At 43.0% G+C, this 13013-nt stretch overlaps 1 protein-coding gene across 1 annotated transcript in view; it reads left to right on the top strand.

The window, feature by feature from the left end:
* Positions 1-12088, top strand: part of LOC144130169 (uncharacterized) — a 30400-nt gene extending 18312 nt beyond the window's left edge. Inside the window, exons 3-4 of the mRNA XM_077664173.1 lie at positions 2648-2680; positions 11902-12088. Coding sequence (XP_077520299.1) covers positions 2648-2680; positions 11902-12012 — 144 coding nt within the window. The 3' untranslated portion in view covers positions 12013-12088. The remainder of the gene's footprint in view (positions 1-2647; positions 2681-11901) is intronic.
* The last annotated feature ends 925 nt before the right edge of the window (positions 12089-13013 follow it).

Genomic DNA, 13013 nt, shown 5'->3' with positions numbered 1-13013 from the left:
CTGAGCTATGGTGCCAGGAGTTGACTTGTTTCGCAGGTATTTGCTGCCTGTAACCTATCCTTGAGATGTTTACTGGCGCCGCCCTTGACCATAGCTATGGATGTAGTATGTCTGGCATAACTTCGAATGAAATTTGATCCATTGGAAGAGTGGGGTTTGGCCGATCACCCTCTTAAGCTACATATACCTATGGAACCAAGAGTGCCAGAAAATTCGGGGACACTAAAGCTCTGCTTTTAAGAGTATAACAGACAGCGTTTACGGCTCCCGCCTGCGGCTCTCCTTGCCGATACTTTTGAACATACATGGAGTTAGGTGCTTGTAAATCACTAATTAATTTCTTAAAATTTGCTACTATTATACCACACATACACAATCACACACAGTAGTTGGCTGCCCTATCGTGGAATACCACCTGACTTAGATACCTATAAAGCCTCGTTTTCACCAAGCGGCACTAACATGCCTGTGTGGACTCTGAGTGCCGTGTTTTACTTTGGATGAAAAGGTCCAAGTTAGTTTTATTTCCATGTCACTCTCCCAACTGGAAGTTTGTCTTGATAAGCCCGAGTTGAAAGCTCCTCCCATGTGATGTGGCCTCGTTATGACACTGAAGGTGCCGCCCGATCAGTCCCGGCCATGTCACATGTACACGACCTCCTGCCATTGACATGGCCATACTTTTTCTTTGACAACGCTGAAAACACCGGACTTTCTGTATTATGAAGCTTTTAACACTTTCACGTTACTAAATACCCTTGTTCTAATCAACGGCCTCGATTCTGGCAGACTTTTGCCATGAGTAGTGCAAGAAGGTTATCGCTCAAGTTCTACTCTCCCATCAGAACATGTTCCATGTGACACTCGCTACTAAACGTATTATGTCTGTCACTATAGATAAGGATGGTGCTGGTTAACATCTCAAGGATAGCTTTCATGCACATATACCTACGAAAGAGGTTGGAACAGCTCTCGTCTCAGCGGAGTTGATAGAGCACCGAAAATGATATTTAGAGCTCATAGGCTTGCATCCCACTTTCTAATGAGTTATCACAATGATTACATTATATTTTACATTAATGAATGTTAAAAAAAATCCCTATGATTTCATTGATGTCAGTGGCAGTAGGCTTCGTTAATAAGTGCAAGATACTGCTATGTGAGAATGCCGAGATGTTTCATTGCCAGTTCTTATGAACCAGAAATTCCTAATTTCTGATCAAAGATGTTCGAATAGAGTCAAATCTCGTTATAACTAAGCCTAATTTTGACCTAATGTTTGTTATTCCCAATAATCGTTCTAAAAATCTGCAAATGTCAGCAAATAAACCCAAGCAATGGGTTCTCTAAGGTGGACACAGAAAGGTGTAAGAACGCACAATTGTTATTCAAAGCTTACTATAAACATGCGAAATATCGCTCTTTGTTCTGTGTTGGAGATCAGACATGGATACTAGATGAAATATTGGGTCCGCCCAGATTTATTTAACAAACAATAGAATCTTTGCTTGGTGACACTGAGCAGTATTTTAGAGGACAAAATTATCCACGAAATCAATTAAATCCAGAGCTTTCTCTATATCAGGCCACAGGTACTTTCTTTAGGTAGCCCTTCAAATTCCTGGCCGTGTCGGCATCCTGTGCGGCTTTTAGAGCTCACTCTATACTCTCCGGTTCACTGTCATCATCCCTACTTGTATCGTCTGCAAGAATCGGTTTCGTCAGCGATGTTTTCGTCGGCGAGTTCAGGTACCACTATCAAGTTGTCATGAGCAGACTGTGCTCAAATGTAACATTCAGAAGCACCTGTCGACATGATGGAAAGGAGATCGACCTTCATGCCTCCTATGGAACGGATGTCAATGGATGTCTTCAAGCTTCTGTCTTGCATTCACAATTGTCGATTGAGTGCTAGATGGAACACTGAAATCTTCAGTAATGCGCCCTTTTGCGCTCGTTGTGGACTACCGAAAAATGTTGACTCAAATGAAACTACTTAGGGCTTCTGCATTGCCGCTTTGCGCAACGGAGTTGATTGAGTCATGGAGTGGAGCCCACTTGCACGTAGGTCTGCATATGTGGCAGGGGTGTGCGACATGATGAGCTGATGGTTCGATCACGTGCCGGTCTTGCGTCTGTCAGCTTGATGCTAGTTCGTGCTCCCCTACATGGTGCGGCAAGTGAATGCACGGTCGATTTATACACCCTACTACTGTGGACTATTCAAATGATAAAAATATTGCATTTCTTCAATATTTTTACGGCTCCTTGTGCCTTTAGGGCCATGCGAATACAAAAAACTGCTCCATTATAATCTCTAGAGTGTCACATTTTGCGCTCTTCATTTCATTATATCGTAGAACTCCTACTGAAGTAAAGCATGAACCAACCAAATTTTCCTCTCACTTTGTTATAAAATAAAATTCGATGTATCTATGTGAGTTATCACGAGAATAAACTATTGTGAAAATGAAAATCGAATAGCAAATGCTGTCTGAAATTTAGTCACCATTTGGAATACGAATATTATTACCTCTAATATTTACTGCGTCAGTCTTGTTTGCTTGGCTGCAATAACAGTGGCAGGAGAGTTATATGCTGATCATACGAAAGAATTTGGCAATATATCATTACACTGATTTTTCAGATCGACGACATATGGACACCCCACGCTCGCAACGTGAGTAGGCCACATTCACATTTGTGTAGTTTTGTTTCTTTTCCAGAAAACTCTCAAGATTGTCATGATTGTTTTGAATGGCAGTGTGAGATAGCCTGTCGGTTCCTATGACATCAACCTTAGTCGTGGCAATGCAGTTCCAGGGAAGTTCTATAAACTGGATATAGGGGCGACTTGTCCGTCTCGGATATTTAAAAATTGTTTCTTAAAAACAACTTATTGGCACATAAGCTCCTAGGACCCGGAGTATGAGGCTGTCACATGTAACGCTGTCTTCACAGTGACTTCACCAACTACTGCACATGGCCTACGTTATTTCTGAATTTTAATGCGGCAATGTTATTGATCTTTCGTTACAGAAAACTCTGCAGCGGCGTTGGCCGGGGGTGCAAAGTCCTAATGAAACAGAGAAATAAAGAAATTAACAGCTCAGGAATATTCCGATACACCAAATTTTCCTGAGAGGTGTTAGTGGGAATTGAACCCTGTGAGACAAGTAGACTAACCACAGGCCACGAAGTTTTCTCTTTTTCTCTGTTGCCTGCTTTGACAGTTTACGGCAGGTCACAAACAGATTATGTTGTGCAATGCGCTCTCAAAATCAGGAGTGGACATGCGTTTCGCTCATATCAGAAACTTCGAACCTTTTTAGAATACACAGCTGCTCTATCAAGCTGAGAAGCTTGTTGGGTTCAAGCTGATTAAAGGTAGACCCAATAAATGCGCGAGACGAAGTAGACCCAGTAGTGCAGTGCTGTTCCATTTTTAACTTCAACATACTCTACAACTTGCAGTTTGTAGTGCGGACACCTGTGCGTTGATATCGGTGATACTGACGATTTTCAAATGGCACCGAATTTAAAAAAAAACATTTGTGTGCTGTGCAATCAGTCTTTAGTGTAAAACAATTTGTGATACCTTAAGCTATACTAAAGCACTCAGAGGGATATGTGCAGTCTTTCTGTAATCATGGATTTTTAACGTTTCAGGCTTCAACATATCAATAGTGCAGCTACTTATGGAGATCTGATATGACATCAAAGAGCTCAAAAGGAGTCACGGAGCTGCTCTGCAACATTGTCTCAAAGAAGAGAGCTCGTCTCATTGAGTTTCATAGCAGATGTTGAGGAGCTAAAAGAAAGCTTTGGAGACTCCGACAGAATAGCTCTTCTCGTAATCCAGCCTTTTCAGTGGTTGTTGCAGAGGAATAATTTTCTCATTGCAAGTTTAATAATCTGATTCGTAAACATAGAAATTCTGCAATCAGCATTGTATCTGTTAGCGCTGTTTTCACAGGTTATTCAAAACTATGTGGTTACCTGGGGCTTGAGTTCACGCGGTAAAAAGATCAGCTCAGTATCACCTTGAGTGTAGCTTTAAGACAAAGCTAAAGTGGCTATACCTTATTTTTCTGTACAGTATGAGTACAGCATTCTAGAAGGCTGCAATAAAAAATGTGTAGCAGTAGAAAAGATGGGCTTGACCCTAGTTTTCCAGCACTGAGCCCAACTCGTTTTCAAGTTGGCCCTAATGTTGCCGGCAAGAGATCTGTGCGGGCTGAACTTGGCAGCATTGGCTCACATTGCCCCATAATTACCAATATTGGGTCATATTTGGTTTTTCAAGGGCCAGCTCAAAGAAACATTGCCTACATGATGCCCAAAAGTGTCAATATTATGTTTAAAGGGGTTTCCAAGCCCACATTGACAACATGAGGCCCAGATGGGCCCTAAACGCTGTGGTACATGGGTCAGAATCACCTTGAGTACAGCTTATGCCAAAGATAAGTGGCTATGGCTTATTTTGTGGTGCAGCATTGGGAAAGCATTACAAGGCTGCAGTAAAAGGCGTAGCTTTTCCTGTGGGCCTCCTGAAGTGGCTGTCATCGTTCGGTGCTAGCGTAGACAGCAAAGTCCCTCCCGTGAAGGACTCTACACAGAATGATGTACTGACTCCACCACCCCCCAACAACCACTCCCTAGTTGTCTCAAATAAGATTTCCTGATTTTGATATCGCCAAGTTTGCAGTTATGCAGTATGTTTGAACGTAAGTTTATCCCTGCCGAAAGTAACGAAAATTGAAAGTACCTGCATAGAAAATTCAACTTTTCTGGGATCGTGCAGGCATGAAAATATGGAGTACAAGATGACTGCATTGGTATTGCTCACACATATTGGCAATTTTTGGAAGTTCTAGCAAGGCCTTCATCTTTTATCTGCACCATTTTTTACCTTTGTCACTCTTGATCATTTTCTTCATTTGCATGAAATTTGGTGAAATCATTCTACAGTTAAGAAATATTCGGGGAGGGGGTGGGGAGTCAATTAGGCATGATTTGTCGCTCATAGCTTGAGCATGTTCTGATCAGCTTGGCACCAGCACATTCTTCTAAGCAATGCAGTGAAGACAGGTGTATCGGTGCTTTTATTTTGATCGCACATGCGCTTTTTTTTCATCATGTCCATGAAACAGCAATTCATTGAAGAAAATTCGGCGTAAACAATTTCTGGGTGCTAAGCAAAGCCTTATGTGCAATAAATATTACAATTTAAAACTGCTCATTCATTCTTTTTTTGTATTAAAATTCTTATTATAATTTAAATAATAATAATAATAATAATAATATTAATAATTGGTTTTGGGGGAAAGAAAATGGCGCAGTATCTGTCTCATATATCCTTGGACACCTGAACCGCGCCGTAAGGGAAGGGATAAAGGAAGGAGTGAAAGAAGAAAGGAAGAAGAGGTGCCGTAGTGGAGGGCTCCAGAATAATTTCGACCACCTGGGGATCTTTATTATAATTTGTGCTGTTATGGGTTTCACATCAAGCGGCTTGACTTGATTGGAGCCGACAAAGTGGACGAGGCTACATGCCTCATCCTGAACAATTTCGTAAAGACGCCAGTCAACTGGCAATTTACGGTGGAATGTCGAGGGAACAGGCGACCTATTAGGCACCGTCGTCTCTAATGTGTGGTTGCTGGCGAGTTTTCGCAGGTCATGCTTGTTTGCCCTTGCTTTCACTTTGTGATGTTACTGGTCCCTCGCATTATCTGTAAGCGTTTTGTTTAACTGGTTGCTTGATTGACTGTGGTTTTGATTTTATGTGCCCAGCTGTAAACGCTATTCTTTTGAGAAGAAATGATGCGTACAGATACATCCTTTTTCCTTGTATTGGTGGTTCAATTCAACTGGCAGCAAGCATTTCACCTTCAGATTAGTAAGCTTGAACAGATGGATGATAGCTCTCGTAGGGCCTCCGTACTTGTTTTACTGGACACCAAAAAGTAAAAGAACTCATAAATTTTAACTTTATTTCTCTGTGTTACTTTGGTTCTGTCAACTTGCAGAGCATTAAAAGGGCTGTTTAATTTGATTATTACTGGATTTTAATTTTTAGTGTGTTTTGCTTGAGAATTACTGTAGAACACTAAAGCTTAATTTTTATTGCTTAATTATCTGTTGAATTTACAAGCTTGTTTCGTTATCAGGAAATCATCAAGAAATAATTGTCATCTGAACAAAAACCATGCTACAGATTGCGCAATTCTTGTTCGAGCCTTAAAAAGGCACTGAAAGGGGGCCCAATGACGGTTAGAAAAGGTGATGAAACTGATAGATATTGAATTGCGTATCAGCCTCCTGCAAAAATTTTCAGGATAGGTAATGTAGAGCAGAAATACTGGCAATTAAAACCTGCCTCCACATTCTAACTCTCTACTCATACACCTGCAGGCGCAGCTATAGCCAGATGAGGGAATAGAAACGGGGAGTCGCTGCAGTGACCTTCAGGGCCGGGCAAGCACCCGTCCTTTTCTCTCTATTGCTCGCAAACCAGTGATAGCACTCTGCATCATGACGTCACTTGCGCTAGCCAATGCAATGTGCGCAATATCGGGCCAACGCCTGGTTACGTGGGTGGCGGCGCAAGAGCGCAAATTTTCGAGAATGTCCGGCAAGGTGCCAGCTTGCTTTCGGGGACTTGTAAGTGACAAGCACGCTTAGTGGCATGTCCACTACATAAGGCACATATTTGGTTGCCGCTTTCTGAACCACCCCTTTGCGACCCTTTAGGTTATATTCGTGCTCTTTAATGCCCACCGTTACTCACATCTAGGCCACCTTTGAATCTAAGCCGACACCCTAAAGCTAGAGGCCAGAAAAGCAAAATGAAAAAAAATGCAAAATGCAAACAGCAGTTGAGAGAGTCGCACACAAGAATTTTTACACTACCATATGTTAGCTAATATTTTCTAGCATTTCATCATCATCATCATCATCATCAGCCTTACTACACCCACTGCAGGGCAAAGGCCTCTCCCATGTCTCTCCAATTAACCCTATCGTTTGCCAGCTGCATCCACCCTTTGCCTGCAAACTTCTTTATCTCATCCGCCCACCTAACCTTCTGCCGCCCCCTGCTACGCTTACTTTCTCTTGGAACCCACTCCGTTACCCTTAAAGACCAGCGGTTATCCTGCCTTCTCATTACATGACCTGCCCAAGCCCATTTCTTTCTCTTGATTTCGACCAGGATGTCATTAACCCGTGTTTGTTCCCTCACCCACTCTGCCCGCTTCCGATCTCTTAACGTTACACCTATCATTTTTCTTTCCATGGCTCGCTGCGTTGTCCTTAACTTAAGCTGAACTCTTTTCGTTAGCCTCCACGTTTCTGCCCCGTAGGTGCGTACCGGTAAGATTATGCTGTTGTACACTTTCCTCTTGAGGGAAATTGGTAAACTGCCACTCATGATCTGCGAGAATTTGCCATATGCGCTCCACCCCATTCTTATCCTTCTAGTTATCTCCCTCTCATGATCCGGATCAGCTGTCACTACCTGCCCTAAGTAGACGTATTCCGGCACAATTTCCAGGCTCTCGCTGCCAATTGTGAACTGTTGTTCCCTTGCTAGGCTGTTGAACATTACCTTGGTTTTCTGCATGTTAATTTTTAGACCCATCGATCTGCTCTGCCTGTCTAACTCGTTGATCATGATTTGCAGTTCACCTCCTGAGTGACTCAGCAAGGCAATGTCATCAGCAAATCGCAGATTATTTAGGTATTCTCCATTTATTCTTATTCCCAATTGTTCCCAATTCAGGCCTCGAAATACCTCCTGCAAACATGCGGTGAACAGCATTGGCGAGATCGTGTCTCCTTGCCTGACGCCCTTTCTTACTGGAATTTTATTGCTGACTTTATGGAGGACTATAGTAGCTGTGCAGTTGCTATATATATCTTCCAGTATTTTGACATAAGGCTCTTCTACCCCCTGATTACGCAATGCCTGTATGACTGCTGAGGTTTCCACTGAGTCGAATGCTTTCTCGTAATCAATGAAAGCTATATAGAGAGGTTGGTTATATTCTGCGCATTTCTCTATCACCTGATTGATAGTGTGAATATGATCTATTGTGGAATATCCTTTACGAAAGCCTGCCTGATTTTTTGGTTGATTAAAGTCTAACGTAGCCCTGACTCTATTAGCGATTACCTTAGTAAATACTTTGTAGGCAACGGATAGTAAGCTGATCGGCCTGTAATTTTTCAAGTCCTTGGCGTCTCCCTTCTTATGAATTAAGATAATGTTTGCATTCTTCCAAGCTTCTGGTACAGTCGAGGTCATAAGGCATTGCGTATGCAGGGTGGCTAGTTTTTCTTGCACGATGTCCCCTCCATTCTTCAACAGATCTGCTGTTACCTGATCCTCCCAAGCTGCTTTTCCCCTTTTCATTGCTTCTAAGGCTTTCTTTACTTCATCTTTCGTTACTGGCGGGATGACGCATTGCTGTGCACTGCTGTCTTTCTCATTAGCGCTCTGATTACATTGGCTACTGTACAGGTCTGTGTAGAACTCTTCGGCTACGTTAACTATCTTATCCATATTGCTAATGACATTGCCCTGCTTGTCTCTTACTGCATACATCTGGTTTTTACCTATGCCTAGTTTCCTCTTCACTGTTTTTAGGCTACCTCCGTTCTTTATAGCATGCTCGATTCTCTCCATATTAAACTTCCTTATGTCGGCTACCTTGCGCTTATTTATTAACTTTGATATCTCCGTTAGCTCTATTCTATCGGTAGTGTTAGATGCCTTCATGTTTTGGCGCTTCTTAATCAGATCTTTCGTCACCTGAGATAGCTTCCCGGTATCTTTTCGAACTGTCCTACCGCCTACTTCTACTGCGCACTCCGTAATTATTGATGTCAGGTTATCGTGCATTGAATGAACATTAATATCATCTTCCTCAGTTAAAGCCGAATATCTGTTTTGCAGCGCTATCCTAAACTCCTGTGCTTTCCCTCTTACGGCTAACTCGTTAATGGTCTTCTTCTTCGCTAGCTTCTTCCGTTCCCTCTTCAAGTCTAAGCTAATTCTAGACCTTACCATTCTATGGTCGTTGCAACGCACCCTTCCGAGGACGGCCACATCCTGAATGATGCCAGGTTTAGCGCATAGTATGAAGTCGATTTCATTTTTAATCTCACCATTGGGGCTCTTCCAGGTCCACTTCCTGTTTTCTCGTTTGCGGAAGAAGGTATTCATGATCCGTAAATTATTTCTATCCGCGAATTCGACTAATAACTCTCCCCTGCTATTTCTAGAGCCTATCCCATAGTCACCTACCGCGTGGTCGTCAGCCTGCTTCTTGCCCACCTTCGCATTGAAGTCGCCCATCAGTACAGTGTACTGCGATTTTACTCTATTCATTGCTGATTCTACGTCCTCATAGAAGCTTTCAACGGTCTGGTCATCATGGCTGGATGTGGGTGCGTAGGCCTGCACCACTTTCAGCTTGTACCTCCTATTCAGCCTAATTACTATAGCTGCTACCCTCTTGTTAATACTGTAGAACTCCTCTACGTTGCCAGCTATATCCTTATTAATGAGGAATCCCACACCTAGTTCTCGTCTATCCTCTAACCCGCGATAGCACAGTATGTGTCCGTCCTTTAGTACTGTATACGCCTCACCTGTACTCCTAACTTCGTTAAGCCCTATCACATCCCATTTAATTGCCGCTAGTTCCTCAAACAGCACTGCTAGACTAGCCTCACTGGCTAAAGTTCTAGCGTTAAACGTTGCCAGGTTCAGATTCCAATGGCGGCCTGTCCGGAGCCAGAGATTCTTAGCACCCTCCGCTGCGTCACAGGTCTGACCGCCGCCGTGGTCAGTTGCTCTGCAGCCGCTGGGGACTGAGGGCCGAGGGTTAATTGGTTTGATCATAGAAGGTTGTGGCCAAGTACTACACCAGGGTGGCCAAATCCTGGTCTGGTGAGGGAGTGCGTTGTCGGTTTTGGTCACCGAGATCAGGCCGCACTCCAGGCCTGGTAATGCAATTCCATCGACACGCGGATTTTTTTTTTCTTAAGCCCGGTGGAGAATTGCGCGGCACCAGGATTTGAGCCCCGGTCCTCTTGCACGCGAGGCGGATGTTCTACCTCTACGCCATCGCTGCGACCAGCATTTATCCAACTCAATTCGAGCAGGACTAGTTTTGAGATCAGGCCCTGTATTGGTACAGCCACGTCTTTTTACTGGCTTTGAAAGTTTTTTATAACGTTTCAGTTGTTTACTCCTTCTTTTTCTGCTTGAGGTAAGCCTGTAAGATGTCATGTGTGAAAAACAAAGGTTCCTCTTAGCGCGATGACAATAATAAACCTGATAAGAAGTAAACCATTGGTTGAAACATTCTAGGTTGAGGTTATCTATGGCATGCCACATTAGCATTGAAAAGCTTGTCAGTGTTACAGTACATCCTAGAAACTTTCCATGCTATGGAGTGCTGGCACCAGACAAATTGTGCAGTGGCACTCAACTTGTCACTTGCTTGCCTAATATGTCGATATTAAAGGTACCCTTTTCTATATTTAGTTCCACCTTGGAATCCTGACAATGTACGAATGGGCTGCTTACTGCTTATGCATGAGAGAAAATGTTCTAGACTCATCGATCCCCTGTGCACTGCCACAGTATGACATTGGTTCTGTGAAATACTGCTAATAGCAAAGTACTAATATTTATAACATTGTCTGCTTCCAACATGTCGTCTGGGGCAATAGCGTTGTGGATGCATTATGAGCAGCCGCTGGAGAATTTAGAATAGCACATTCATTGAGCCTCATCTTTCATTAGTAATTACTGTAGTGTATAATCCTGCATTAATTTGGCGTGCAAAAGAAGACCCGTTAAATACATTGTTCTCTTTTTGTTAAAAGAAAAAGTTTGCGGGAATCTTTGTTATGTTGGTGCCTGTCGGATGGAAAAATACATTGAATGTAGAAAATATGGAATTTAAATTTAACATTTTTCCATCTGTTGATTCAAATTTGTGATGTTTACATTAAAAGATCCTACGATAACCATCTTGAAGTTGCAGTGTAACAAAGCATGTGCAATTTGTTCTAATAATTTGGTTAGTGCTGGTTTTAGCTATGTAATTAGTGACCAGCAGTAGTACCTGCATTTTTATTTTTGCCTATTTTTGGCCTAAAGAGACGGTTTTTATTAGGATTGAATTTTGTTTGGTTTAGCATGCAATAATTCATTTAAACAGCCTAACAGTAGTTTTCTCTATGTTAAGTAATGCCATTACAGGAAAATGCAATTACAATGTGTCACTGGCCAAGTAGAGCAGATGCATATATTATAAATCATATGCGACTCTAGCTGAATATTCTTGTTTGAAACAAATGGTATGATACACAGGTTCTAAATAAAAGTACATGCTTGCGAACAGCAAATTTTATTTACTGGTCTCGGCTCATTGTTTAGCACCATTTGCTGAACATTAATGTGATCTTTAAAAAGATGTGCCATATAATGAAAACTGCACATATCAGGTCAAATGTATTTTATTCGGTTTACTTAACAAAAAAGTATAGTGCACATTCGAGTGAAATAATGCGTTCAAGCTTCAAAGTAGAATTCATTTGCCGTAATTTTGAATAAAGCATGCGGTAGTTTTTCCTTTTCTTTTTTCTCTCAGAAAACAGTCCATTTTGTGAGCCGCTAACAACACTGCGCTTTTCAATTTGGTTTGTACAACTTGCAAGCCTTTACAGATTTGCTCTAGTTTTGAGCCTACTTTATGGTTACTGCCAATACTATAAATGTGTTTTTGCTGCAGCCTTCTCTATAATATTATAAGGTTTTACCACATAGCAGAGAATTCATGTTTTGCACATTAATAATTACAAACTTTCTGATTTCAGCTGCTGCGGAGCGGAGGATGCATGATGCCTATGTGGCCTGCATCAACTCCCATATTGCAAGCTTTCTGTGTGGAGCCAGGGACCTGTACGTTGGCCGGAAGGCTAGGATGAACTTTACCCGCGCACTCCATCTTGACAACTGATATAGCTTTTGTGAAATAATGCAATAAAACGTGCATTAAAACTACTTTTGATTTTGTTATATCATACTTCAGCTTTGCACTGCTATGAGTCCGACTCTGGCCATGCTATGGCAGAGAAGCTTAGAATATTGGTGCATCTGCATAAGAGGCCGCTTTGAATACATCAAATTTTCTTTACTTTAACCTGTTTATGAATGAAGAATGTGTGTACAGCCAGTTATTTGTAGAGGTACTGAAATGGGCTGGCCACTTGGTGCAAACTGGGCTTCATCAGGGCAGCCCAATGTGGTTGCCCTTAAAAAGCCCAGTCTGGGCAAATTTTGGCTGCGCCCTTGTGCCCAAATTGTGCTTCATATGGTCAACCAAGGAGTGCTGCCCACTTTGGGTCAAAGTGAGCTGCCTAAGGGCACGAAAATGGGCTGCCCACTCGGGCCCAACAAGGCCCCACCAGAGCCCTGAAAATGGGCTGGCCACTCGTGTCTAACAAGGGCCCCGCAAGGGCTCTGAAAGTGGGCTGCCCACTCGGGTCCAGAAGGACCCCACTAGGGCATTGAAAATGGGCTGCCCACTCGGGACCAAGGGCCCCACCAGGGCATTGAAAGTGGACTGCCCAATCAGGCCCAACAAGAGCCCCACCAAGGCATTGAAAATGGGCTCCCACGTTGGGCCAGATCTGAATTTTGGTCGGAAGAGATTGGGCAGGCTTAAACTGTCTGCCCTTATTTGCCCTCAGGTGGGCTGCACAAGCTGGATCTCTTCTGGCTCATTTAGGTCAGCCAAGTGGGCTGCCATTCGGGCCCCTCCTTGGCACGAGTTGAAAATCTCACATGGGGCCCCTATGGGCTGCCCCTGGGGCCGAGAAGAACCCCACTTCGGAGCCCAATTTGTGTTACTTGGCATATATTACCCTAATGGGGCCCACCTGGGCCCTAGAGGGGCCAGACTGGTACCGCCCATGTGCTCCGGGGC

Source organism: Amblyomma americanum, chromosome 4, assembly GCF_052857255.1.
Source record: "Amblyomma americanum isolate KBUSLIRL-KWMA chromosome 4, ASM5285725v1, whole genome shotgun sequence".
NCBI lineage: Eukaryota > Metazoa > Arthropoda > Arachnida > Ixodida > Ixodidae > Amblyomma > Amblyomma americanum.
Note: the sequence above shows the minus strand (reverse complement) of the source record. Positions and strands in the feature narration are given on the sequence as shown.